At 53.8% G+C, this 27716-nt stretch overlaps 2 protein-coding genes across 3 annotated transcripts in view; one reads left to right on the top strand and one right to left on the bottom strand.

Moving 5' to 3' along the window:
* The window catches only part of LOC310694203 (uncharacterized protein), a 246994-nt gene that overhangs the window by 66599 nt on the left and 152679 nt on the right, over positions 1-27716 (bottom strand). The window contains exon 1 of one of the 2 annotated variants that reach the window (XM_083477192.1): positions 18210-18381. The exons of the other annotated variant lie outside the window; for it this stretch is intronic. The gene's annotated coding sequence lies outside the window, so the exon portion shown is untranslated. Of the gene's footprint in view, positions 1-18209; positions 18382-27716 lie in introns of those variants that run through there. 2 annotated transcript variants of the gene reach the window in all.
* Positions 7233-27716, top strand: part of KIRREL1 (kirre like nephrin family adhesion molecule 1) — a 125643-nt gene continuing 105159 nt past the window's right edge. Inside the window, exon 1 of the mRNA XM_083477051.1 lies at positions 7233-7428. Within this exon, the coding sequence (XP_083333177.1) occupies positions 7371-7428 (58 nt within the window). The 5' untranslated portion in view covers positions 7233-7370. The remainder of the gene's footprint in view (positions 7429-27716) is intronic.

The raw sequence follows: 27716 nt of genomic DNA, 5'->3' as shown, positions 1-27716 counted from the left end.
ATATCGAGGGCTACCAACTATAACACGGGCCTTTTTTCTTTGTCACGCTTTTTAAAGTGTGGTTTATTTCAAAGAATCCCAAAACTGCAGAGTTGGAAGGGGTCTCCAAGTGTCATCTAGTCCAGCCCTCTGCAATGCAGCAATCCTAGCTACAGAATCCCAGCCGGGTGTTAGTTGGAGTCTTCTTCTTTGCATTTTGAATCCGCTTGCTTGGCTCCTACTCCCTGGAGCAGCAGAAAACAAGCTGGCTCCATCTTCTGTGATTTAGCCTGAAAGAGAAAGCTCATTTCTGGCGAGAAGGCAGCCCCCCTGCTTGGCTGTTAATTGATTGACCAATGAATTAAAAAGTTAATTACATGTGCTGGGCAGTGGGAGAACACAAGGGCCGTGGCTGAACAGTCTCCTCTTCTTGCCTTCCACCTGCACCACAAAAGCCAGGAGGGTCATAAGAAGGGGACTTAAAAATATCCTAAGTCACTGGTCCCACCCAGCTCAATACTGTCAACACTGAACGGCAGTAGCTCTTCGGGATTTGGGGCTCAGGGGTCTCTCCCAGTCCTACCTGGAGGTGTTGCCTGGGATCAAACCTGTGACCTTCTGCATGCCAAGCAGATGCTCTGACCACCGAGCTGCAGCTATGCTAAAGTAAGACTCCAGTCCTCATGGTGCACATGAAAAGGCTGCTTTAAACAGAAAAGCAGGAAGGTGCCATCTAGTGATTCTGGCCATCCCTGGCTGGCAGAGGCTGCCCAGGATTTCAGACATTTAAAGAATCCCAGGAGTTTATCCCTTACAGTCGTTCCCAGCATCCCGAAAAACTACTTCTCAAGATTTTTCCAGGGGGGGTGTTAAGGAGAATGGGATTTGCTGTGTATTTTTTGACATGGGGTTTTTCCTTTGGCCGTAGCTCTCTCGTGTGATTGGCTGACTGTGAGTCACATGGGAAAGGCATTCCATTCCGTTGTGACTGTTATTCCAGCAACTGTCGTTTTTTAACTGCCTTTTCTTCTCTCCTCTCTCTGTGTGTGAGGGAGAATGGCTGAGAGAGAGAGGTTTATTCAGGATCCTGAGTGCCTGTCAGGGTGATCTGCCTGAAGTGAAGCAGACAGAGGAAGATCCCAAAATGTTAACAGGGAGAATCCTGTGCAGGAACAAAGTGAATAAGCATGAGATTGTAGCTATATTCTCAGTTATATGTTAATGAAAGGAAAGAATATGAGTCTGGACATTGCATATCATATATATGTGTGTGTAAAGCTCCTTGATGTGCTTGGCTTGGCAGGGGGTTGGACTCGATGGCCCTTGTGGTCTCTTCCAACTCTATGATTCTATGATTCTATGACATGGGTGTACACACACACACACACACACACACACGGGGAGCCAAGGGCTTTCAATGCAGTGTGTGAAAGGTAAAGGTAAAGGGACCCCTGACCATTAGGTCTAGTGACCAACTCTGGGCTTGTGGCGCTCATCTCACTTTACTGGCCGAGGGAGCCGGCGTACAGCTTCCGGGTCATGTGGCCAGCAGCACTAAACCGCTTCTGGCAAACCAGAGCAGCGCAAGGAAATGCCGTTTACCTTCCCGCCAGAGCGGGACCTATTTATCTACTTGCACTTTGACGTGCTTTTGAACTGCTAGGTTGGCAGGAGCAGGGGCTAAGCAATGGGAGCTCACCCGTCACGGGATTCGAACCGCCGACCTTCTGATCGGCAAGCCCTAGGCTCTGTGGTTTAGACCACAGCACCACCTGTGTCCCTTAGTGTGTGAAAAGGGCGACCCAAGTGATCAGAGGAATGGAGCCCCGCTGCTATGAGGAAAGATAGCAACTTGGGACTTTTGGGTTTGGAGAAGAGGCAAATAAGAGGAGACATGATAAAAGTTTATAAAATTGTGCCTGGCATGGAGAAAGGGGACAGAGAGAAGTTTTCCTCCCTCTCTCCTAACACTCGAACTGGTGGACATCCATGGAAGCTGGATGTTGGCAGATTCCAGATGGATAAAAGAAAGCCCCTTTTTCACGCAGCACAGGGTTAGACTGCGGAACTCCCTCCCACTGGAGGCACCAACCTGGGTGGCTTTAACAGAGGATGAGGCAAATTCACGGAGGAGGCGGAGAGGGCTGCCAGCCACAAGGGCTCTCTGGGTCCCTCCAGAGCATCCCAGGAACTCTAGCCCACCCCTCACAGAGCCGCGACCCCCAGCATCCCTGGCAAACTACGCTTCCCAGGATCCTTCGGGGTGGGGGGGGGGAGAGGGGAGCCGCGCGCTCCCGGGGTGGGGCGTGCGGACGCGAGCGAAGACTCATCTTTGCTGCTTTCCGCCAGAGGCCGCCATGCCCCCCTCTGGCCGCCAGAGAGCAGCAGTGAGCTTCCAGAGACCCCCTGCGCGTTCCTAACTTCCAGATCAAAGGGAAGGTCAAAGTTTTTGCCCCGTCCAGGGTGGTGTAGCCTAGTGGGCAGGCGGGGGGGGCGCAGGAGGAGGATTAATCCCCTCTCTGTTCCCCCTCCCTGCCTCTTCCAAGCCCCCTTCCTGGGGATTTGGCAGGGGGGGGGGATGCAGCCGCGTTGCCATGGAGACCACCGCCTGGGGCAAAGCAGACTAGAGGAGAAATCCAGAATTCTCCCCGCCACCCGCCAGCCAATAGCCGGGGAAGCGAGGCGAGGCGAGGAGACGGGGCAGGAGAGGGTCAGGCGCTTCAGAGAAGACGTCCCTTTCTTTGATGTTTTCTCGGGGGGGGGGGGGGTTGCGGAAAATAGCGGGTGGGAGCCCGGAGGAACGTGGCGCAGTGGCGCCTAGTGGTTAGAGGGCCGGGCTGGGACGCAGGAGTCCGGGGTTCAAATCCTCACTGGCCATGAGTGAAGCTGGGGCAGGTCACTGCCTCTCAGCCTGACTTCGGGGTGGGGGGGTTATGGGGAGAACCTTGCCTGGCACCTTGAGCTTCTTGGGCCAAGCAGCTAGGCAGGTGGCGGGCAGAACTTTGGGATGGGTCCAAATGGAAACACAGGGAAGGGCAGATGCAGGAATCTAGTGGTGTGGGGGTGGTGGGGTTTTGTGGGGAGCGGTCCTCCACTAGTGGGGAACAGTGCTGACTGGCATGCTGGCCCTCTGCCAACATCAGCGCCCCGTTGGCACGGCTCAGATTTGTGGTGGCTTGTCGTACTGAACACACAACCTGTGGGTGGGTGGGTGCCAGGGGGCGGGTGTCTTTCCACTCAAGGCCTGACTTGGGGGCAGCTCCCTGCAAAAAATACTAAAAACACAATACATCATCATACACTAAAAACATCCCTGGATCTTCGGGTGTCTTTTAAAAGTGATGTAACTCTTTATCTCCTCGACAGCTGGCTGCCAAGAAGGCCCTCTGCCTGGTTCCCTGGAACTTCACTTCTTGCAGGGAGGGACCCAGTCGAAGACCCTCGAAGGAGGACCTCAGGGTCCAAGCTGGGGGGGTGGAGATGCTCCTTCAGGGAGACCCACCTTTGGATGAGATAGCCCAGGTAAGAAGAGGGCCACAGGCTGTCTCTCTCTCTGCTGTTGCCTGTGGGAAGATGCCTTCAACCCTGCAAGGAGAGAAGGGGTGGGCCTTAAAATCTGGCCCTTTCCTCTCCCAGATGTGAGAGACTGCACAGGCAGAAGAAGAAGAAGAAGAAGAAGAAGAAGAAGAAGAAGAAGAAGAATTTGTTATTTATACCCCGCCCATCTGGCTGGGCTTCCCCAGCCACTCTGGGCAGCTTCCAACAAAATATTAAAATACTGTAATACATCAAACGTTAAAAGTTTCCCTAAGCAGGGCTGCCTTCAGATGTCTTCTAAAAATCTGGTAGTTGTTCTTCTCTTTGACATCTGGTGGGAGGGCGTCCCACAGGGCGGGCGCCACCACCGAGAAGGCCCTCTCCCTGGTTCCCTGTACAGTGGTACTGCGGATTAAGTACTTAATTTGTTCCAGAGGTCTGTTCTTAACCTGAAACTGTTCTTAACCTGAAGAACCACTTTAGTTAATGGGGCCTCCTGCTGCCGCCGCGGTGCCAGAGCACGATTTCTGTTTTCATCCTAAAGCAAAGTTCTTAACCTGAGGTACTATTTCTGGGTTAGCGAAGTCTGTAACCTGAAGCGTCTGTAACCCGAGGTACCACTGTAACTTGGCTTCTCACAGTGAGGGAACCGCCAGAAGGACCTTGGCGCTGGACCTCAGTGTCCAGGTAGACCGGTGGGGGTGGAGATGCTCCTTCAGGTCTACTGGACAATGATGCTCTCGCCATGCGCACCCCAGTCACCCTCCAGTTGCCTCCAGGAGCTGCGCAGTTCAGAGGGCCTCTGGTCCCTGAACCAGGGAAGCCCCTTTGAGGTGAAAACCCAGCAGCAAAGTACCCGAAAGGTTGTGCAGGAACCCCTCTGGGAGGTCAGAGAGAGCGTGAGAGAACTGCCTTTGCAAGGAGGGAAATAAACTTTGAATTGCCTTCAGCTTGAGGAAACCTTTGTCTGTGTGAATGTCTTAATTCTCTGCCTCCTTCGGCCCCTGGTGGTGATTCAGATTTGCCTGGAGAGTCGTCAAGAGACGCCCATCACCACTAAACTTCTCAGACAGATTTCGGCAACCCAGATGGCGCCTGGACACCCGTCCCCAAATGATCCGGGGAACTCCTGTCTGAAAGCGACACGGTGCTCCAGAGCCAGATCCCAGGCGTCTTTTAAATGTGATGGGGGAGACGGCTTACTCCCAGGAAACTCACGCAGGAATGTAACCATGGTTTCTCCCCCCCCAAAAAAAGCTCATAAACCTTCTGATCAAGTCAAATCAAGGAGCTTTACTCTCAAGTAAATGGGCCTAGGAACCTGGACTTGAACCCCTATGTCTGGTTGCCACCCGCTCCAAGCAAGACAGTGCAGTGTAGTGGTTAGGGTGTTGAGCTAAGATCTGGGAGAAACCCAGGTCCCAACGGCCATGAAGCTCAGTGTGGTGACTTTCGGCCAGTCTCACCCACCTCACAGGGCTGTTGAGAGGATAAAATGGGTGAGGGAAGAAGACTGTGGGCCACCTTGAGCTGCTTGGAGGAAAAAGGTGGAGTAGTCAGGTAATGAAGACAGGAGTGCCTGGCGTGCTCTGGTCCAGGGGGTCACGAAGAGGCGGACACGACTAAATGACTATACAACAACAAGTCATGTAATAGGGACGCGGGTGGTGCTGTGGGTTAAACCACAGAGCCTAGGACTTGAGAGCCAGTGTGGTGTAGTGGTTAAGAGCGGTAGTCTCGTAATCTGGGGAACCGGGTTCACTTCTCCGCTCCTCCACATGCAGCTGCTGGGTGACCTTGGGCCAGTCACACTTCTGTGAAGTCTCTCAGCCCCACTCACCTCACAGAGTGTTTGTTGTGGGGGAGGAAGGGAAAGGAGAATGTTAGCCGCTTTGAGACTCCTGAAGGGGAGTGAAAGGCGGGATATCAAATCCAAACTCTTCTTCTTCTTCTTCTTCTAGGACTTGCCGATCAGAAGGTCGGCGGTTTGAATCCCCGCAATGACGGGGTGAGCTCCCGTTGCTCGGTCCCTGCTCCTGCCAACCTAGCAGTTCGAAAGCACGTCAAGTGCAAGTAGATCAATAGGTACCGCTCTGGCGGGAAGGTAAACGGTGTTTCCGTGCGCTGCTCTGGTTCGCCAGAAGTGGCTTAGTCATGCTGGCCACATGACCCAGAAGCTGTACGCCGGCTCCCTCGGCCAGTAAAGCGAGATGAGCGCCACAACTCCAGAGTCGGCCACGACTGGACCTAATGGTCAGGGGCCCCTTGACCTTTACCTTTTAGTCATGTAATAAACAAACAAACATCAAGAAGGTACTTTGCTCTCAAGTTCTTCTTTGGCGATCCCTCATAGCCAAGTAAGATTGTCTTCCATAAAGACGGTTTTAACAATGAGTCCGTAAGTGACGGCGGAGGCCAGTTCTGGATCCAAATGGGCCAGGAAGGCAAACCTTGACCCTTGAAACGTAGGCCTGGTTTTCCTGCTTTGCTAGGATTCCTTCCTGCCAGTCATCAGACTGATCCTCAGCTGATCTGCACAGGGAGCGCTTTGTGCACAGAGAACTGGACATGCCCCACGCTCCCTGCTGGCGAACATTCAGGCTTACTCGGGAGTAGCTGGCGTTGAGATCCATGGGATTTCCTCCCACCGGGGAAGGCAGCTTCCTAGGCTCCTGTTCAAACCAGCCCTTTACTTAGAACCATGAGGACTAGAATTCTACTTTATTTCTTTGGAAGAAAGATACAGCTCAGCAGGCAGAGTATCTGCTTCCCACACAGAAAGCCCCAGCTTCCAAGCAGGGAAGGACCATCAGCGCCACCTGGAACCCAGGCCAGTGGCTGCCAGCCCAAGTTGACCACCCCAGAGGCTGAATTCATTGTCCCTCCGCTCCTTTGCCATCCAACCACATGGCATCTCCGTGAGGCTGGCCTGGACGACCCTGAGGGTCTCTTCACTTCTGTCATTCTCACATCTGGCGGGCGCCGGGTTGGAGAACGCCGCCGTCCCCACCAGCCCCATCTGTAAGGCCTATGCCTGAGGAGCCTTTAAAGATAAAGGTAAAGGGACCCCTGACCATTAGGTCCAGTCGCGGACGACTCTGGGGTTGCGGCGCTCGTCTTGCTTTATTGGCCAAGGGAGCCGGCATACAGCTTCCGGGTCATGTGGCCAGCATGACTAAGCCACTTCTGGCGAACCAGAGCAGCGCACGGAAACGGCATTTACTTTCCCACTGGAGCAGTACCTATTTATCTACTTGCGCTGGCGTGCTTTCGAACTGCTAGGTTGGCAGGAGCTGGGACAGGGAGTTCACCCTGTCATGGGGATTCAAACCGCCGACCTTCTGATCGGCAAGTCCTAGGCTCTGTGGTTTAACCCACAGCACCACCCGCGTCCCTCTGAGGAGCCTTTACACGGGAGTAAATCCGGATCGGGGCCTCCCCTGCCGAGCCGCGTCCACACGTGCCAGAACTTTGCCCAAGTTGGCCGGAGAAGCGGGTTGAGCCTCGGCGCCTCCTCCGCCCGCTCCTCCCCCGGAGGCCAATCCGGAGCGCCTCTCTCCCTTCCCCCGGCGCTGCCTGCTTAGCTCTCTTCTCCTCCTCCTCCTCCTCCCTCCATCCCAAAGTGGTTCCCGGCGCGCTCCTTCTTCCCTCCCTTCCTCCCTCTCTCTCTGCCTCCCTCCCTCTCTCCTCCTCCTCCTCCTTCCTCCGCCTTTTGTGCTACCAGGAGAGGCGCCGGAGCCGGAGCGGAGCGGGTCCCCCGCCGGACTTGCTGGTGGCGGCGGCGGTGGCGGAGCTGCTGGGCGGACGACGGAGCCCCGAGCGAGCGACGGACCCCGGCCGGCCCTCCGGGAGCGATGCTGGTCCTGGCCGTGCTGTGGGTCTTCACGGGAGCCGACGCCGCTTTCGCCCAAGGTAAATCCGGAGCCGGATTCGGAGCGGAGAGAGACTTTTCTCTCGCTTGTTTTGCGCCTCGACGGCAGCGCAGAACCCAGGCTGGCTTGTTCCGTTCGTGGCGCGCCGGGGAGAGGCGAGGTTTTCCGCTCCCCTCCGGGAGAAAAAAACTTGGAGGGGGGGGGAGAGATTTAGGAAAAGTGTGGAGCGGATCCCAGGACACCCCCCCCCAGAAAGGAGAGAGGCGTTCCCACGGGTGGTTGTTTTTTTTGGGGGGGGGTGTCTGGATTTGCAGTGCTCATCGTGGAAAGGGGGTGCAGTCGGACTGAAATGGGGGGATGAGCGTCGTTGCTTCCGAGGAGGGTAGTTTGGGGGGGGGGCGGAAGGAAGGAATGAGAGTCGCTCCTGGCCCCGCTTCGGATTTGCAACGGGTGTAAACAGGAGGGGAAACTCCGATGAAGCTGATGGTTTTTTGGGCGGAGAGGTATTTTAAAAACGGGGGTCCCGATTCTGCGGCCGGGGCGGGAGCGAAACGAGCGTTAAAGGATCGAGGGGAAAGAGGATCGGGCCTGTTTGGAGGGCGAGGGCGAAGTTAACTGGATGAAGCCCCCCACTCCCCCCCAAAAGTAGGATCGGGATCAGAGCGGTGGATCGGTCCTCTAGGCTCGTGCATCGTGGGCGAGGAAGGCGGCGGATCCAGCCACGTTTTCTCCCGATCCTCCTCGCTCCCTGCTTTGTGGGCTTCGCTCCCAGGCAATCCGCAGCCTTAGAAAGACCGCGTTACTCGCGAGGAGGGAGCCTTGAACTCTGTGCGATTGCGGGGCGGTGGTGGAGGAGATCCTGACTCGCGAGTAACCTCCATCCGGAAAGAGAGACGAGCCAGCAGCCCAAAACAAAGCCCATCTCCCTCCTTCCATCTCACGCCCGCCCCACATTTGGAAGCCAAACTCTGGGGTTTTTTTGGCTGATGTGGGGAAAAAGTTCAGGCCGAAAGGGCTTTAAAGGGTTTCATTTGCGGGGGGGGGCAGAGAGAGAGAGAGATGGAAAAAGTGAAAGTGACTCGATCAGGGTGCGCGCGCGGGGGGGGGGGGGCGATGTTTGAGGGATCCCAGTGGGAGGAGGCGGAGGGAAATGTGTTTTTTCCCCTCCCCTTTTCATTTTTGGAGCCTGAAGGAAAGTTAAAAACATGTCAGGGGGAGGAGATGTGAAGTGGGGGGAGGAGGAGGAGTGGGGAGGGGGAATAGGTTGGGATGGGGGGGGATTTCCCAGGCACCCAAACCTCCCCCCCCCGCCGCCTCCCAATCCAGCCGGAGGGGGAGAATTCTTTCCAAGGCGCACGCCGGAAAAGATTTGGTCCTGGGGGGCGCTGTTGGCGTGGAGGAGGGACTTGGGGCTCGCTGCAAGCGAGGATGGAGCTGGTCGTGACCCATACTTGGGGGGCGGGTGGGGGGCTGGAAGAGAGAGAAAATGAGGGAGGGGTGGCGAGAGCGCCTGGTGCCGGTTTGGGGGACGCTGGGGGGGCAGTTGAATCAGCGCTGATGGCCGTATCTCCGCCGTCTTCTCTCTGCAGATTCGGGGTGGGGGGCTGGTGGGATGCGGTTGCAAAGGGCTTCTTGGGGGGGGGAGCTTTGCCACTCCCCACAACTCCTGGGGGTGGAAGGGGGGCGTTGTAGTTCAGCAGCATTGCGGGGGGGGCGTCGGTTCCCCACCCCTTTACCCGCCTCGTCTCTTGCCTTGATATCCCTCCTTTTGTTCTCTGAGCTGAGCATGCCTGGGTCTCCCCCCTCCTCATTTAACCCCCACAACAACCTTGCAAGGTGGGTCAGGCCGAGAAGGATAGAGACTGGGCCCAAATTCGCACCCAGGGCCAAATGGGAAGATGTCTTAGAAGGGACCACGAGGGTCATCTAGACCAACCCGCTGCAGGGCAGGAATCTTTCGCCCTACCATGGACTCCAACCCAGAACCCTGAGATTCAGAGTTTCGTGCTCTACCAGCTGAGCTGTTATTCCTGGTTCAAGCCCTCTTGTGTCTGGGGCCCTGGTCTGATGCTCTAACCGCTACACCACACTGCCTCTCTATTATATGTGTGTGTTTATACCTGTGCGGTCCTCTCAGCCGCAACCAAGCCCTCTATTTGCCGTGTGTACAGAAGCTCTGGGTCCCTGTTCTGGAGTCTGTGGGGCTTGAACTAGGTGGACAGTGGTGGGTGAAACCTTGAAGGTGCTTGGCTTGCAGAAGGCCAGCAGAGTGGAGTCTGCCTTGGGGCACTTCTGCTGTGGGACGGAGGAAGATGAAGGTTCCTTGCGCCACTGCAACACGCTAATAGAGCCTCCCCTTTCAGCGGCAGTCTACCCTGGGACGCCACAAAGGCTGACAGGATTGGGGGCAAGGTGGCTTTGGGCCTGGTGCAGATTTGGGGGGGGGGATATGTGGTGGCGAGGTCCTTGGCTTTAGGATAAGGAGGACTCTCTCTGGTCCTCGGAAGCCCTCTGTGAGAGGATCACATGGTGCGTGGTTAACCTGTGGAACTCCCTGCTGCCGGAGGCAGTGATGGCTTTGAAAGAGGACTGGGTGAATTAATGGAGGAGGAGGAAGAGGAGGAGCCCATCTGGGGCTGCTGTTTGCCCCAGTGGCTTTTGTCTGCCTAAACCACTGGAGCCAGCAATGCTTCTGAATGCGCAGCAGTGGGAAAGAGTCTTGAGTTCAGATTCTGCCAGCTGGCCCCTCTGAGGCAGGATGGGTCATTGCCCTGAGCCAGCAGGCTCTCTTTATGGTCTGATACCCTCTTACTCTGAGTAGACCCATTGGAATTAATAGACCTAATACAGCCATTTCCTTCAATTCCATTGGATGGGGTTCAGTGCTAGTCTTCCTCCTGAGTAAAGCCCATTGAATTGGAATACGCAGGTCCGCTGATTTCGGTGGGTCTACTCTTGAGTAGAACTGAGCTGTTTGGCTGTGAAAGGGACTCCCAGGGAAGGCGGTGGACTCTCCTTCACTGGAGGTTTTTAAAGAGGCTGGATGATCACCCCCCCTCCATTCTTCAGCTGCCGGGGGCTGGACTAGAAGACCTTTAGGGATCCCTCGTTGGAATATAACCTGGTAGGTCTACTCATGAGCACGGCTAGCATTGGAGGCAGCCCCATTATTGCAATATTTCAAGCCCCTTGCTAAAAGGAAAAAAAGGTGTCTTCTGATGGGCTGGGGGTCCCAAACTGTGTTTCTCTTTGAAATGCTATAATCTCCCCCCCCCCAAAAAAAATCCTCTTTTGAAGAAAGCTGTGTGTGTGTGTGTGTTGGGGGGGAGAGACTGAATTATTGTGTGTGTGTGTGTGTGTAGAAATCTCTGGGCCCTTCATTGGCTGAGATCCCACTCATTTTTTGCATGGGGGGGGGCTGAGTTGTCGAGCTCCTCCCCTCTGTGACCACATTCCTTATAATTAAGAAGAAGGGGGAGGGGGAGAAGCAGCCTCTTTGCATAGCCTGGAGGGGAAAAGGAGAGAAATTGGGATTTTCAAATGCGGGAGGGGGCAGGGGAGGGATTTGTAGAACCTCAGAATTGGAAGGGACCCCCAGAGCTATCTAGTCCACCCCTCTGCAATGCAGGGAGAGAGGGGGACCTTTCAAAGAGAGCCAAAATGGGTTTCTGCTTCTCCCCCCCACCCCCCACTTCCCTGAGGCCTCCTCCACTGGGTGGTTTTTCTGAGTTATTTGGGGCTGAGCAGCACCGGAAAGAGAGCTTTCTATTGAAGCCAATTTAAGGAGAGAAGAGGGGGGTGGAGACCAACTGGGGGGGGGAATTACTCTGAAATAAAGGCATGTAGAAGAAATTGTGTTAATCGGGGAGGTTCCAGAGGGATGGATGTCCTTTGGTGTGTAATTCTCTCTTTTTTGCTTCCATGGGGTGGTCGGCCCCACCGATGCTGATGAATCCTGGTCCTTGTTTAGGCGCAGGGCATGATCCAATCTTGACCGCGCGAACGTAGCTATGGTTTACGCCAGGTATAATCCAGGCTGGAGTTCTTCCCCCTTGGCTGCCCGGATGCTGTGAGACTACAATTCCCATCGTCCTGCGTCAGTTGTCGTGGGTGATGGGAGTTGTAGTCCAAGGATGCCTGGGAACGCAAAGGTGGAAGGACTCGGATCCACATTATGAGCTTAAAACACACACACACACACACACACACACACACACACACACACACCTGTATTTCAAACTCTGGATCAGGCCAAAGGGGACTCCTCTAGCTCAGCCTCCTGTTCCCACAGTGGCCAACCTGCCAGCGGGACCTGAGTGCAAAAGCAGAATTCTCCCCACTTATGACTGAGAGGGAGAACAGAACAGTCGTGGCCAATGGCCATTGTGTGTCAGAATCCAGTTCAGAAGGCATTTGGACTGGGGCAAACTGGCGGTGGTCCCAGGTGTTGGAGGGAAGGATGTGGGGGGAGATATCTGTGGGTGTGATGCAGGGCTGGGGTGTGACTCTGCGGCCGATCACCTGCCTGGCATGCAGAAGGGCAGAACTTCCCCTGGGATTATACAGTGGGACCTCGGGTTACAGACGCTTCAGGTTACAGACTCCGCTAACCCAGAAATAGTACCTCGGGTTAAGAACTTTGCTTCAGGATGAGAACAGAAATCGTGCTCCAGCAGCAGTGGGAGGCCCCATTAGCTAAAGTGGTGCTTCAGGTTAAGAACAGTTTCAGGTTAAGAACGGACCTCCGGAGCAAATTAAGTGCCACTGCAATGAAATGATTTTAGATGCTGTATTATTTTACTGTTGTTAGCCGCTCTGAGCCTGGCTTTGGCTGGGGAGGGTGGGATATAAATAAAAAATTATTATTATTATTATCATCATCATCATCATCATCACCACAAGGACTTGAGGGAAGGCCCATGGCACCTGCGCTGCATGCAGAAGGTCTCCCACATCTCGAGAGGGGGGGGGGGCTTGCCTGAAACCCTGGAGAGCCGTGGCTGCCAGTCAGTGCAGGCAGACAGAGGCCCTGACTTGGAGAGAAGGCAGCTCCCTATGTGGGAGGGCTGGAGCTCAGTGGTTAGAGCACCTGCGCTGCATGCAGAAGGTCCCAGGTCCCACCCCAGGCGCATCTCTGGAATAGCAAAGGAGCTGTGCATGTATTGAAATTATCCTGAGAAGGAGGGAGTGTTTACTGGGGGGGGGGCAGATGAGGCTGAGCAGGAGGCAGGGGCGGCTGGGCGCTCGCTTGTGTGGCGAGGCTGGATGAGCCTCATCACTCTTCATTTCTCGCTAAATAATTTTCTGTATTTTATCTAAATGAAAGTCATTCTTCTTCCCCCTCCCCCCCCCGTCCCCCCACCCCACCCTCTTTCAATCTCCTGCAGGGCTTCTCCCCACAATGGTGTGTCACAAATTGAAATATTCATTCATTTTCCGAGGCCTTTTTTTTTCTCTCTCTCTCTCTGTCCGCATGGATTATTTTTCATTTTCTCCTCTCTCTTTTTTTCAGGGGAAAGGATGGGGGAAATTTAAAACGGAAAAGATTAAAGATAATTGTGTGTGTGTGTGGAGAGGAGGGAGACCATTGAAAACAGAGCAAAACTCAATCTCTTTTTACAGGGGTTCAGTAAACACCCCCAACACATGCAATCCCATGTTGCAATTCGGGGATATCAGATGGGGTCAGCTCTTCTGCAGGGTTGCCAACTTTTGCCGCTCTGCTCCTCAGCCTTTTCACGGCAGCCAGGAGCTCGGAAATTTAGGAGGCGGAAAATTTCACCTCCTCCCTCAACATCCCTTTATCTCCTTGGTAAAGCAAAGTTAAGTTGTTAACTGCAGAGGAGCAAGGGCAGAAAAAAATGTTGGCAACCCTGCTATAGAGGCAAACGCTTTCCAGGATTAACATGGTGGAGGTTCTTGGATGGAGATGAGAAGGTTGGTTTTGATAGCACGCTCTTTCTCCATGGCGTATGGAAGCATTTGCTTCTTGCCTGGTCACCTGCAACGAATTGGAATAGTTTCTAGGCGACCAAGCAGTGGTGATTGCGGAATCACAGAATTCTAGAGTTGGAAGGGACCGCGAGGGTCATCTAGCCCACCCTGCTGCCAAGCAGGAATCTTTCACAAGCCTGGGATTAAGAGCCTCGTTCTCCACCGACTGAGCGATCCCACTAGCTATAACTCTGGAGAATTGACTTGGGGGGGTGGGCATTGATCTATATATCATTTCATTCATTTAGTCCGTAAAAATTTAATGAATACAGTCATACCACTTGTTACGTTTGCTTCAGGTTAAATCTTTTCAGGTTGCATCTCGCGGTGACCCGGAAGTACCGGAAAGGGTTACTTCCGGGTTTGCCACTCATGCATGCGCAGATGCTCAAAATGACGTCATGCGCAGAAGCGGCGAATCACTACCCACAGACACGGGTTGCATTCTGTTCATGTTGCGAACGGGGCTCTGGAATGGCTCCCGTTCGCAACCAGAGGTACCACTGTAAGGTAAAGGTAAAGGGACCCCTGACCATTTGGTCCAGTCGTGGCCGACTCTGGGGTTGCGGCGCTCATCTCGTTTTACTGGCCGAGGGAGCGAGCTGGCGTACAGCTTCCGGGTCATGTGGCCAGCAGGACTAAGCCGCTTCTGGCGAACCAGAGCAGCGCACGGAAACGCTGTTTACCTTCCCGCCAGAGTGGTACCTATTTATCTACTTGCACTTTGATGTGCCTTCAAACTGCTAGGTTGGCAGGAGCAGGGACCGAGCAACAGGAGCTCACCCCGTCATTGCAGGGATTTGAACCGCCGTCCTTCTGATCGGCAAGTTCCAGGCTCTGTGGTTTAACCCACAGCGCCACTGTACTTGATTGTAAAACACATCCACACAACCTCTGGGCAGATTTAGGTGCTTCTCAGAATTCCAAACCAGAGGACTGGACAAATTCCAGGAGAACACGGCTATTGAGGGCCACTGCTAGCCACAATGGCTATGCCCTGTCTCCCTAGTGAAGAGGAAGCAATGTTTTTGGAAGCTACAGGAGACAAGAGGGTTGCTCTCGTGCTCGGATCCTGCTGCAGGTTTCCCTAAAGAGGCATCTGTGGTTGGCCCCTGCGAGGACAGGAGGCTGGACTAGATGGGCCCCCTTTGGCCTGATCCAGCAGCCAGGATCTTCTGTGGTCCTTGTGGAACCTCCAGCTCCAGAGACAGTCTATCTGCATTCCCAGGTTCTTTGGGGCAATTGGCCCCTGTGAGTGGGGACAGGAGGCTGGACTAGACGGGCCCCCTTTGGCCTGACCCTGCTGGCTCTCCTCACGTTTTGACGTCTCCTGGCCCCGTAGCAAGGAAGCCTCTCTCGCTGCCGCCGCTCTGAGGTTTTCCTGCCCACCTCCTGTAAGAAGCGGCGTAAATATTGTGAGTGGCACTCGGGAGATAATAGCAGTCTGACTGCAAATTGATTAGTGCTGTGTGGAAACTGCCAGCCTGGGCTGCCCACGCAGACCGCCTGCCACTTACCTGCCGGGTTCGCTCGGAGGGAACAGACGGAGGCGGGGGGGGATGGGTGCGGAGGAGCAGCAAAGGACTTTGGTAACATGGCGCCCGGAGCAAGGACTAAATCTTGAGCTCCTCCGCCCCAACTATTATTTTCACGATAATTGGTACAGTTGCGTTTTAGGCATCTTCTCAGTCGGTATCCATATAAAACAGCTATTATTATTATTAATATTATTATTGTTTTGCACCCAGTTATTATTAGCCTGCACCACCCTAAATCTGGAGCTGGCGGGGAGTCCGATTAAAACCCTCCTCCCGTGGGGAGAGGGAGGAGCTCAGCTCCCTAGAGACCAGGGAGTTGCGTGGAAATGCAGACATCTGCGGCTGTACTTTGTACCCCATTGCTGTCTCTAACCATTGGCCCTGCTGGCTAGGGCTGGCTGGAGGAAGAGCCCCACAGCCTCTGGAGGGTGTCATTTTTGCTGCACCTGCTTTAGGGTCCTGGTCAGGGGTGGGGCGCCTTCCCCACTAGTCCCATCATCGCCCCAACCACTGGTCATGCTGGCTTATTTATTTATCGCAGAGAGAGCCCAGCTTTTTCTCCCTGGCAGTTAAGGGGTGTCATTCATGGTCTTCCTCTGCTTATTTAATCCCCACAACAACAGCCCTGTGAGGTGGGCTGAGAGGCAGGCGCTTCAGGGAAGTTTTTAATGTGTGGCATTTTTAATCTTTATTGGAAGCTGCCCAGAGTGGCTGGGGAAGCCCAGCCAGATGGGCGGGGTACAGATAATAAATTATTATTATTATTATTATTATTATTATTATTATTATTATTATTCATGGCTGAGTAGGGGGGTTCGAAGGCTCCTCTCTCCTGGGCCCTAGTCAGACCCTCTAACTACTGCAGCACACAGCTCAAGCCTTACTTGAGAATAGCTTAGGAACATGGGGACCTGCCAAAGTTTGTTCATTCTTCACGATCATGAGGACTTGAAACTTGGATGGATAAAAATTAATAGAAGGATAAGAAGGTGATTAAAGAAGAAGAATGAAGTGGCGACATCAGGAAGCAATGGACATATGCTTGTAGCAGGCGCGGGGAAGCTAATTATTGTTTTTTAATTGTATTAAATTTAAATAATTTGGATAGATTTGTTAAAATTTGGAGAACTAATAGAAATTAATATATATAAAAGAAACTTGCATCCTTTTAGAAGAAGGCCAGTCACTCGGTGGCAGACGGTCCCAGTTTCACTTGCCAGTGGCCTCTTCCGGAGGGACTGGGAACGCCCTCTGCCGGCAACCCTGGAGAGCTGAGGCTGCCAGTCAGTGTAGGCAACATTGCAGTTACCCCTGCACCAGCCCACCTGTTCCTGGGCTCCCTTTCCAGAGCCAGCACTCTGCCCCACAATCACTGGCGTGAGGGTGGGTGGTGCCCCTGAGCTCGTGCAGAGCGCCGCTGCCTCTTTTCACTGCCTCCCTTTGTGTCGAGGGAGGGCTCTGAGATTGAAGGGAGCGTTTTCGGTGCGTTTCCTCCTCTGCCGACCTCTGGAGAGGAGCCCAAGGTTGGCGCTGCCTGCTGACGGGAGAGGAAAGGGCAGGCAGGCAGCTTCCCCAGCCGCCCGTCTCGGCTTGTCTCCCGAATCTCCCTTTCCGCCCATCTCCGGCTGCCATGGCTGTCTATCAATCAGACTCGCACTCGCCTCCCGCTCTCCTTCCAAGTCAAAACGGATCCTGCGGAGGATGGCTCTCCCCCCGGGACTCTCCTCGCACTCGTCTCCACGGTGTTTGGGCAGGCCTGCGTTGGAGGGGGCAGCCCAGACTTTGGGGTGGGGAGGGGAGGCTCTCCTTTGCCGGGGGGGAGGGGGGAAGTGTGCGGGAACTTCCTACAATGTGTGGAATCCCAGAACGGTCGAACTGGAAGGGACCTCAAAGGTCATCCATCCCAACCGCCTGCAATGTAGCCTCGCCCAAGTTTCCCAGCAGAAGCTGAAGTGGGCAAGAGCGCCTCTGAGTGAAGTGCAGAGTGCCCAACTGGTTCCGGTCCTAGCCCCTCCCCTCCGCTGTGGGTCCTGGAGGCCAGAAGCTCTGGGGTGCCTCTGCTCTAAATCCAGGTGTTGCTGCACCCCTTTCCGTCTGCGCAGCGGGTTGGGCTAGATGACCTTGGGGTCTCTTCCAACTCTACAATTCCACGATTCTGCGTTAGGGAAAATGGCTTTGCAAACAATGTGCACATTAGGCAAAATTACATTATTTGGGTAGGGGGGGGAGGGCAGCTAATTTAATGATGGTGATGATGATGATGATGATAATGCAATAAGCGTATACTAGGATAAATTTGGGGAACGCAGGTGGCGCTGTGGGTTAAACCACAGAGCCTAGGGCTTGCCGATCAGAAGGCTGGCGGTTCGAATCCCGGCGACAGGGTGAGCTCCCATTGCTTGGTTCCTGCTCCTGCCAACCTAGCAGTTCGAAAGCACATCAAAGTGCAAGTAGATACATAGGTACCTCTCCGGCGGGAAGGTAAACGGCGTTTCCGTGCGCTGCTCTGCTTCACCAGAAGCGGCTTAGTCATGCTGGCCACATGACCTGGAAGCTGGACACCGGCTCCCTTGGCCAGTAAAGCGAGATGAGAGCCACAACCCCAGAGTCGTCCATGACTGGACCTAATGGTCAGGGGTCCCTTTACCTTTATCCCAGTGTAGGGATGGGGAGCAACAGGGCTGGTTCTTGCCTTTGCACAACAAAGTGAGATTCCACCAGAGGTTCCTGCAATCCACCCAGGCAAGCGGCTGATTGCTGCCATTGCAGAGGGTTGGACTAGATTACTCTGGGGGTCCCTTCCAATGCTACTATTCTGGACATGATTGCAGTTCAAGAATGTGAAGGGTGTGTGGGAAAGGGCCTGTGTCCTTAAGGAGGGTGTGTGGCCTGCGACTGGGCGAAGTGCCAAGGGCCAGAGAGTCTGTACTGAGATATCCCTGGGTTCTAGATTTGCTCTTGCCATACCCCTGCGAGGTAGGACAGGGGGACCCCGTTTTGCAGGCAGAAAACTTGGCAAAGGCTAAAGAACCTTTTAATGAGGGTGAAAGTGGAGAGCGCAAAATATGGTCTGAAGCTCAACATCAAAAAAAACGAAGATCATGGCCACTGGTCCCATCACCTCCTGGCAAATAGAAGGGGAAGAAATGGAGGCAGTGAGAGATTTTACTTTCTTGGGCTCCATGATCACTGCAGATGGTGGCAGCAGTCACGAAATTAAAAGACACCTGCTTCTTGGGAGAAAAGCAATGACAAACCTAGACAGCATCTTAAAAAGCAGAGACATCACCTTGCCAACAAAGGTCCGTATAGTTCAAGCTCTGGTTTTCCCAGTAGTGATGTATGGAAGTGAGAGCTGGACCATAAAGAAGGCTGATCGCCGAAGAATGGATGCTTTTGAATTCTGGTGCTGGAGGAGACTCTTGAGAGTCCCATGGACTGCAAGAAGATCCAACCTCTCCATTCTGAAGGAAATCAGCCCTGAGTGCTCACTGGAAGGACAGATCCTGAAGCTGAGGCTCCAATACTTTGGCCACCTCATGAGAAGAGAAGACTCCCTGGAAAAGACCCTGATGTTGGGAAAGATGGAGGGCACAAGGAGAAGGGGAAGACAGAGGACGAGATGGTGGGACAGTGTTCTCGAAGCTACCAGCATGAGTTTCACCAAACTGAGGGAGGCAGTGGAAGACAGGAGTGCCTGGCGTGCTCTGGTCCATGGGGTCATGAAGAAGCGGACACGACTAAACAACAACAGCACTACTACTACTGTGGGGCCTCAACAGTGGAGCGTGCTGGGGGTGCTCTGACCATCTCCAAAATGGCAGCCTGGGTGTCCCCCCCCCCCCCGCCCGTCCAACGATGTGTTGATGGCAGATTCCTTTCCCCTCCATCTCACGCCAGGCTGAGTGGATCCATTGTCGCAGCTCAGCCACCCGTGGCAGCGAGAATCAAGGGGTGAGCTGGGGCTGCAGGAAGAGGCAGCCTTGTGGGGGGGAGGGGGCTGGGGAGGGGGCTTGCCCGGGGGGGGGGTGAGGAAAGGCAGCCTCCTTGCATTCCTTTGGGGGTGCCTTGCAAACAGTGGGGGGAGTCGGCAAAGTGCAGGACGTATTTGTAGGATAAGGGGGGGAACTGAGTGCGATCACAAGCCAAAATAAAAGCATCTTCTCCCCTGCCAGGCCCAAGTTGAAGGCCAGCTTGGGTCTATTCATTTCAGTGGGTCTACTCTAAGGAGCTGGATGTGCCTTGGATTGCAGTGTTGGAGAGGACCCCCAGGGGCATCCCGTCAATATGCTTGAGAAAGGAGATTGTGGAGCTTGAAAAGTTTCAGGGCAAAGTCATCCAGGGGGCGGAGCGACTCCCCAGTGACTTTTTAGTTTAGAGAAAAGGCAAGTAAGAAGCGACAGGATAGAAGTTTATAAAACAATGTGTGGCACAGTGGAAACGGGCAGAGAGAAGCTTTCCTGCCCTCCTCCTAACGCTGGAATCCCTTGAAGCTGAATGCTGGGAGATTTAGGATGGATGAAAGGAAGCCATTCTTCATTCTGCGCAGAATTAAATTGTGGAACTCTCTGCCACAGGAGGCAGGAATGGCCACCAGCTTGGGTGCTTTAAAAGAGGATTAGGCCAATTCACAGAGGAGGAGAGCTCCACAGCTGGAAGCAGCTATGCTTCTGAGTACCAGTTTGTGGAAACCAGAGGAGGGGCTCGGACCCAGCTTGCAAGCTGCCCTTTAGGGCATCTGTCTGGCCACTGTGAGAACAGGAGGCTGGACTAGACGGGTCCACTTTGGCCCGACTGGCAGACTCTAGAGTCCGCCACCTTCCGAGGGAGTCTGCTCAGGGGCATGTCCAGGGCAGCTTGGACAAGTGTGTTCGGATGAGAAGCCTGGGCAGGTTTTTCGGAGTCATGACTGAGGGGATTTTCCCAACCTGATTCCCTTCCTTGCACTCCCAACAGCCGTAGTCCAGTCCAGCCCCAGTTGCAAATTCTCCTGCCTTCCATTTATTCAAGGCTCTTCCGTCCTCCTCTCCTCCTGGCAATGCCCAGAGCAGTTAACCAAGGAACGCCATCCTCTGTGCGACGTGTAATGAGCTGATGCGACTTGCTGGCCCCCCAACATAGGGCACCAGCCAGTGGCTGAGCCAGGCTTTTGGATTCAGGCAAGAGGGGAGCGGTCTGTTGAGGCCCATTAACTTTGCTAGCTAAGCAGAGCTTCTGTGTCCAGAGGCAGTCTACCTTGAAACGCCAGTCTCTGGGAAGGGGCTGTTGCCCTCACCCTCCCGCCCTGTTCTTCCACTTCCCAGAGGCTCCTCATTGGTCCCCTGTGGGGTGCAGGGGTCTTCTGGGGGTGGGTCTCTGATGGAGCATGACTTCTTCTTTGGTGTTACGGAAAATCTGGGTGCGTATTTACCCTGCCACCCAGCCAATCGGACCAAGTCCGTGGATTCTAGCGGAAGAAAAGGAAGCTCAGCCGGACGCAGGAGCAAAATGCGAAGATCCGAGTTTATTGCGCAACAGGTTCAAAGTGGAATTGAACCCCGAGCATGGGGCGACATAAACTTTTAAAAGTTCCCTCCAAGTCCCAGAATACAGTGCGACAAAACGTCATGAATACATTAAAAGAAGGCTGGGTTTTCCAGGTTACATCATGAATACATTACAGGAAGGTGGGATTACATGGATTAACATTTCAGGAAGGGAGGGGGAAATATGCAGAGTAAGAGATATGCACAGATAAACACAGATAAGCGTTTCCTGAGTACAGGTGATGGGAAGACAATGGCGGAGATATGCATCGTCTGCCACCTGGCATCGCCCGGAGGAAGGGTATGGCAGAACGATCTGACAGGATTAAGGTCTTCCTGAGTACGTGACCTGTCGCTCAGGGGATCATGGAGGTAGGGGCAGCATCATGGAGTCCATAGGGAGCCGAGTTGAATGACACCAAAAGGAAAGAAATCGGAGTTACGGTTGATTTTATATCAATTTCTAAAGGTTTCCTAAGGTTTCCTATGCTGTCTGACCTATTCCGTATCGGTGATTGAAAGTGGAAACAAAATGGATACATTGTAGCAAGAATGGATACATTTTGACAGCTTTATGAGGCCCTTGGTTTCGGATCCATTGTTCTCGCCGTGGGGGGCCGTCAGCAGCTTGTCAGTAGGCTCAACGAGGCGTGCAAGGGCTCCGTGAGCTAGCTCGTGCAGGATAAATGCATGGCTGTGATTGGCTAAGGCGCAGCCATAGGAATTAGCGGAGAAGCTGGAACGCCAGGTCTACCCGTTCTAAGAATGGAGCGCGAATAGCCATAGGAAGAAATAGGAGGACATGTTCATATATTTGAGCTTATTTCGCTCCAGAAAGAAAGAAGGAAAAGGGGGGAGACGGGAGACGTGTGGTGCTTGTGTAACGGTGAGGGGGCTGAGGGTGGGTGTATTGTGGGCACCCTCGAGGTCATCGCCTCGGTTGTTCAAAGGAGAAGGGGGAAGGAGGTACCCCCCCCCCTTTCCCGGTCCGTATCAGTCCCCCATTCGGAGATAGATTTGCATTAAAGTTCTGTAAGAACTTGCAAATCCTTTCTCCGCACCATTGGAGCATCAAATTTCGGTGATCTCATATTCCCCTTCTCCCAAATGCCTCATCTGTACGTAGTCCGGGAAAGTGGGAGCATGTCGGGAGTGGGAATAGGCTCGAAGAGGGAAGGAGCTAGGAGAGGCAGACTGACGGAGGAAAGAGCAGCAAGGGGTAATACAATGCATAGTACAACAGAGGATGGAGACACAAAGGAAAACAGTTAAAATGATGAACACCACGACTTTCAATAACTGCCTGAGCCAACCCAGCTTGGGCAACCATCCCCATAAGTCCACGTCGGATAGTCCCTCATGCTGGATGTCGTGGAGCTTCCCTGCTAGCTCATGAATGTTATTTAAATGTCCAGTTATATTCAAAGTCTGGTCAGTCACATATGTGCAGCACTCTGTGCCTATTAATGCGCAGGTGCCTCCTTGACTGGACAAGAGGAAGTCTGTCGCGATTCTCGTCTGTAGGCTCAATTGTCTTACCTCGGATAGTTCCGACATGAGAGAGTCTGTGATCTGAGTCGCCTCCTGCATGAACTTAAGGAGGATGTCGGTGAGTCGGAGAATATCCACATGATTTGAACCGGCACCGTAGGCGGGGAAAAGCGACCGGCCTACGGTCTCTCCATTTGCAGCGACATCTGACAGATCTGACAGCTCCTTTTGCTCCCTTTTGTTTCGTTGTCTTCCAGGGGGTAGGTGTGGTACTATTCTAATTCCGGGAACGATGTAGCCAATGAAGCAGGATCCGGACATGTGTGGGCTCACCCATGTGTAAGCGCGGTGTCCACACACCCAGAATAGGCCGCTGAGGTAAGATTCCATTCGGCCTGAGGCAAAAGTTTGCAGCAGCATGGTGTCTGTGGGTTGTGGCTTCCAGTCCAAGGGGTGTCCGACCGCAGCGGCCCAGGCAACAGTAAGGTTAGGAAAAGTCCGGGAGTCCCTAGTGTTGGAGACGGTGACCAGTCCAGTTGGTAGGATTTCTAGAGTGTTGATGCATGTACTGGATCCGATGAAGGTTCCTTCCCTTGAGAAGCTGCGGCAAAGGGGTCCCTTTGTGGGGCCGGTGAGGTAGAGGTATTGATGTGTTAAGTTGAGTGCGGTCAAGTTCCAGGAGGTAACATTTCCGGAACGGAACTGTTCTAGGGTCACTGGTACAGGGACCAGTGGGAGGCTCTGTTGGAGATGGCTGGGTGCGTGAGCGCAAATCCAGCAGTCCGGGTAGGGTGACTCCTTCGCCACCTGGCTGAGAAGCTTAATGTAGGAGTTCTGCTCCCAAGATGATAGGAGATCTTCTCCCGGGAGTGCCGAGTCAGTGCCGAATTGTCGGGGTGCCGTACCAACCGGATGGAGGGGGTCGGTGGTGTTCAGTAGTCGCCTATCCCTGGCGATACCGCCGCATCGCAGGGGTCCGACGTGGTCCCAGGAGGGGGAGAGTGAGGGGTGTATAGGGTGGTGCCACCCTTCGAGATATTCAGCCCCTTTCCACTCATGAGTGACCCCTAAGTCCCATAAACAGCAGAACCGTCGCAGGCAGAGTCCTTGGAGTTGGGGCTTTCGGGTTTCTGGGGTGGAGCGGAGGCATTGGAACCCGAAAATCAAGTTTCCAGAGGGGTGGCTTGATTGCGTATAAGCGTGAGTAGCCCCTCCTGTCTCGACTTCGGTCCAATTTGGGGTTTGTGAGACCTCTCCACTCTCGTAAAGAAGATAAGTCCCATTTCTGCAGGTCAGCCGGTAAGAGGAGTGGTCAAGAGTGAGAGCCGCAGAGCCGATGCGGTGTAAATCCTTGTTCCGGATGAAAAGTTCCCAATATTCGTTTTCGGCGAGTTGGGGAACTAGGGAATGGCGCAGCAGGGTTCGGGACTCAGGAAGGCAGAAATCAAAGTCCCCCATTCGATCAGGGTTTGACCTTCCCGTCTCGACCTCATGATAGTCCAAGAAGTGGTAGTTCGTTTGCAAGCCCGTGCAGTGGTCTGATGAGATGGACGCGACCGAGGATAGGGCAGCGAGGAGAAGGGCGGTGCCAAGCAGACCCATGGTTCGGATGCGTGTAGGGAGGGCGCAGATGGTCTAACGAACAAAGGTGTTAGGTAGGGCGAGGCTGTAGAGTGAAGTTATCAAAGGAAGCTGTTGAATGGAGCTGTCAAATGGAGCTGTCAGATGAGCTGTCAAAAGGCGAAGCTATCAACGAAGCAAGCTGTCAATGGAGCTGTCAAACGGAGCTGTCAGATGAACGAAGCAAGCTGTCAATGGAGCTGTCAAACGGAGCTGTCAAACGTGGTTGTCAGCGCGTCTGAAACGTAGCTTGATGGTGTTGGTATCTGGGATGATTTCAGACGCCCAGTTGGGTGTCGCGGTGTCTGGTCCGGTCTGTTGAGCCCGACCTTGGCCCCGATCTGCTGGTCCGGTCTGTTGAGCCCGACCTTGGCCCCGATCTGCTGGTCCGGTCTGTTGGGCCCGACCTTGGCCCCGATCTGCTGGTCCGGTCTGTCGGGCCCGAACTTGGCCCCGATCTGCTGGTCCGGTCTGTTGGGCCCGAACTTGGCCCCGATCCAGTCCGGTCTGTTGGTCGTCGTTGTCAATATATGAGGCCGGTGGAGCAGGTGGAGTCGAAAAGGTGAAGTCCTCGCCGTTGCTTTCTTCAGTCTCTGGTGGAGGGGGTGAGGACTTGCACCTAGTGTGATGTAACCAAGAATTCTTCTCACCTATTTTCACGGCGGTTGGCGATGTCAAGAGTACTTGGTAGGGACCTTCCCACGCGGGTTGGAGTGGTTCCTTCTGGTAGACTTTGACGAGGATCCAGTCACCAGGGTGGAAGGAGTGAGCGTGGACGTCGATGGGCAGGTTCTGTCCCTCGATGGCCGCGTAGTGGTGGAGGCGCTGTAGTTGTGTCTGGAGCTGAATAACATAATTAGTAAGTTCTGCTTCCCCCAGCTCCAGTTCTGATAGTGGGAATAGAGTGTTGTAGACGGGAGGAGGTCTCCCGAATAAGAGTTCGAATGGAGAGAGTTTCAAACGTCCGGTTGGGGCGCTGCGGATGTTATGAAGAACCAGTGGGAGTGCATTCACCCATTTTAGGCCAGTGAGCTCGCAAAGTTTGCCCAACTGTATTTTTATCTCCTGGTTCATACGCTCCACTTGGCCAGAGGATTGTGGGTGGTATGGAGTGTGGAGGTCCCATTTAATTTGGAGTGCCTTGGCCACTAATTGCACCACTTCTGCAGTAAAGTGGGTTCCCCTATCGCTGTCTAGGCGGCGGGGTATGCCATAGCGGGGAATAATATCCTGTAGGAGGGCCCTGGCAACTACGGATGCGGTGGCTTTTCTGCAAGGGAATCCCTCCACCCACGAGGAGAATTGGTCAACTATAATCAAAGCATGTTTAAAGCCTTGGCATTGGGGCAGATCAATGAAATCAAGCTGCAAGTTCTCAAAAGGGACAAAGGCCCACGGTCTGGCTCCTGGTGGTCTCCTGGGCTCCCGCTTGGGATTGAAGCGATGGCAGGTAATGCAATTCTTTGCTGCTGCTGCTGCAGCGGCCGCTATCCCGGGTGCGTACCAAGATCTAATTACATGCTCCATTAATCTCCCTTTTCCCCAATGTGTTCGCTGATGAAGAAACCTCACTACTTTTGGAGTCCAGGCCTTTGGAAGGACAGTTCTTCCATCGGGGAGGACCCAGACACCCTGTTGTTCGGTGGCACCTAGCGATTCCCACGTAGCCTTTTCATCCCCTGGGGCAGATTTGTAAATTTCTGTGAGATCTAGGTCTGCTGGTAGTTGGAGGGCTTGAAACTCGGATTCATTGTTAGGGATGCGTAAGGCAGCCATCTGTGCGGCTTTGTCGGCTCGTCTGTTTCCTTTAGAAACTGAGTCCCTGCCCTTGGTATGGGCCTTGCAGTGGACAACGGCTATAGCGGCAGGTAGGTGGATCGCTGTGAGAAGTCGCTCAACTAGGGCGGCGTGCGAGATTTGAGACCCGGCAGCGGTTAGAAAGCCTCTCTGGAGCCAAATTTGGCCAGTTGTGTGCACAAGGCCGAAACAGTATTTGCTATCTGTATAAATGGTTATTCGCTTCCCTTCACCAATCTCGCAGGCACGCAGCAGCGCAATTAACTCGGCGGCTTGGGCACTGTACTGGGAGTTGATTGGGTTTGACTCTAGTACTTCGAAGTCGGAGACTACCGCGTACCCAGTCTTTCTAACCCCGTCGATTACTTTAGAACTACCATCAGTATATAGTATTAAGTCCGGGTTCTCCAGGGGAAGATGATCTAAGTCTTCGCGGGGCTTTTCGGCTTGCCGGACTATAGTGGTGCAGTCATGATGCGGGGTGCCATCGTCGGGAAGGGGTAGTAGGGTAGCGGGGTTTAGCGAGTTAACACGTTTAATGGTGACATTGGTTGGGGTTAGTAGGAGGGCTTCATACCGGTTGAGGCGGGAGTTCGAGAAATGGTGACATCCTTTTAAGGTTAGGAGGGTTGAGACTGAGTGGGGAACGTGAAGGGTGATTTCGTGGCCCAGGACCGTCTCTTGGGCTTTCTCGAGGAGGACGGCAGCGGCTGCGATGGCTCTGAGGCAACTGACAGCCCCTTTAGCAGTGTTGTCAAGTTGTAGACTATAATATGCTACTGGCCTCTCTTGATCGCGGAAGGGTTGGGTTAGGACACCGGAGGCTACCCCCATTTGCTCGTGGATGAACAGGTTGAAAGGGATTCGGTAGTCGGGTAGCCCCAGGGCAGGAGCGGATCTGAGTTCCCGTTTTAGTCGTTCAAAAGAGCTGTAAGCTTTTTCTTCCCAGACCAATGTGTCTGGGTGGTCCTGACGCGTCATGATAGTTAAGGGCTTCGTTATTTCACTGTAACCAGCGATCCATGCCCGGCAGAAGCCGGCCATGCCAAGGAAGCCGCGCAGCTGTCGCTTTGTTTTTGGGAGAGGGATTTTAGTGACTGCCTCAATCCTGTCAGTGGCCAGACTTCTGGTCCCTACTCCCAGGATGTGTCCCAGATACTTAACTTCTTGTTTACAATACTGGAGTTTCTTTGGAGATACCTTATGTCCTTTCCTTGCTAGTTCTGATAGGAGGTGTTTGGTATCTATCTTACACGCTTCCTCGCTGGTAGAACATAATAAAATATCATCCACGTAAAGAAGTAAGGTGGAGCTAGCCGGTAGGTGGATGTCCTCTAAGTCCTGGTGTAATACGGCCGAAAAAATTGCGGGTGACTCTACGTAGCCTTGGGGCAGTCTGGTCCACGTTAGTTGGCCAGGCCCCCAGGTAAATGCAAAAAGGAACTGACTAGCCGGATCCAGGGGTATACTGAAGAAGGCAGAGCACAGATCCGCAGCGGAGTACCAGGTCGTCCCTGCTGGAATGGCGTTTAGGAGGGAGTTCGGGTTGCCAACTACCGGGTGTCGGGGTATCACGAATTGGTTCACTAATCTCAAGTCCTGCACAAAACGGTACCGTACAGGTGTCCCCTCCTTAGCGGGCTTCTTGACCGGGAGAACTGGGGTATTACAGGGTGAAGCGCATGAGACTAGGATCCCCTTTTCGAGGAAGTCCTCAATCATGGGTGTTAGACCGTCTATGGCTTCTTTGGGCAGAGGGTATTGCTTGGTGCACGGGAAGGGTAGGTCACTTCGGTAAGTGATCTTGACCGGAGTAGCGGAGAGTAAGAGCCCGACTGAGGTTGATTCAGTGCCCCATAGGGAGGGGGGCAATTCCTTTTCCAGGTCTAGAGGGAGCTCGGGAAACTGTCGATCCGCTTTAGATTCCTGAACGATACCTTGGAACATGGGGATAGAGTTCCCTGGCATATGTAGGTAAATGCCATCCGGGGAGCATTTTATAGTGGCGTTAAGTTTGCAGAGTAGGTCTCTGCCGAGGAGATTGACAGGGCTGCTTGTTAAAAGGAAAGTGTGTTCCGCTAGTAATGGTCCGAGGGTGACCTTGGCCGGTCGCGAGAGTGGGCAAGTGCGGGGTATCCCATCCAGTCCCATCACTTTCTTGGTCACTGTCCCTGGTTCCAGATGACTGTCGGTTAGGGTGGAATAGGTAGCCCCTGTGTCCAGTAGGCATTGATAGGGGTGGCCGTCTATTTCGATAGTACAGACCGGGTCCTCAGGTGACAATGTAAGGACAGGGCAGATGGTTTGGGTCTGACTGGGATCCCCTTCTAATTGTCAATAGGTGCCCTGATCATCGGGAGGTG

Source organism: Podarcis liolepis (genome assembly GCF_965112155.1).
Source record: "Podarcis liolepis genome assembly, chromosome: 15".
Taxonomy (NCBI): Eukaryota; Metazoa; Chordata; class Lepidosauria; order Squamata; family Lacertidae; genus Podarcis; species Podarcis liolepis.
This window is presented reverse-complemented; position numbering and strand designations above follow the sequence as displayed.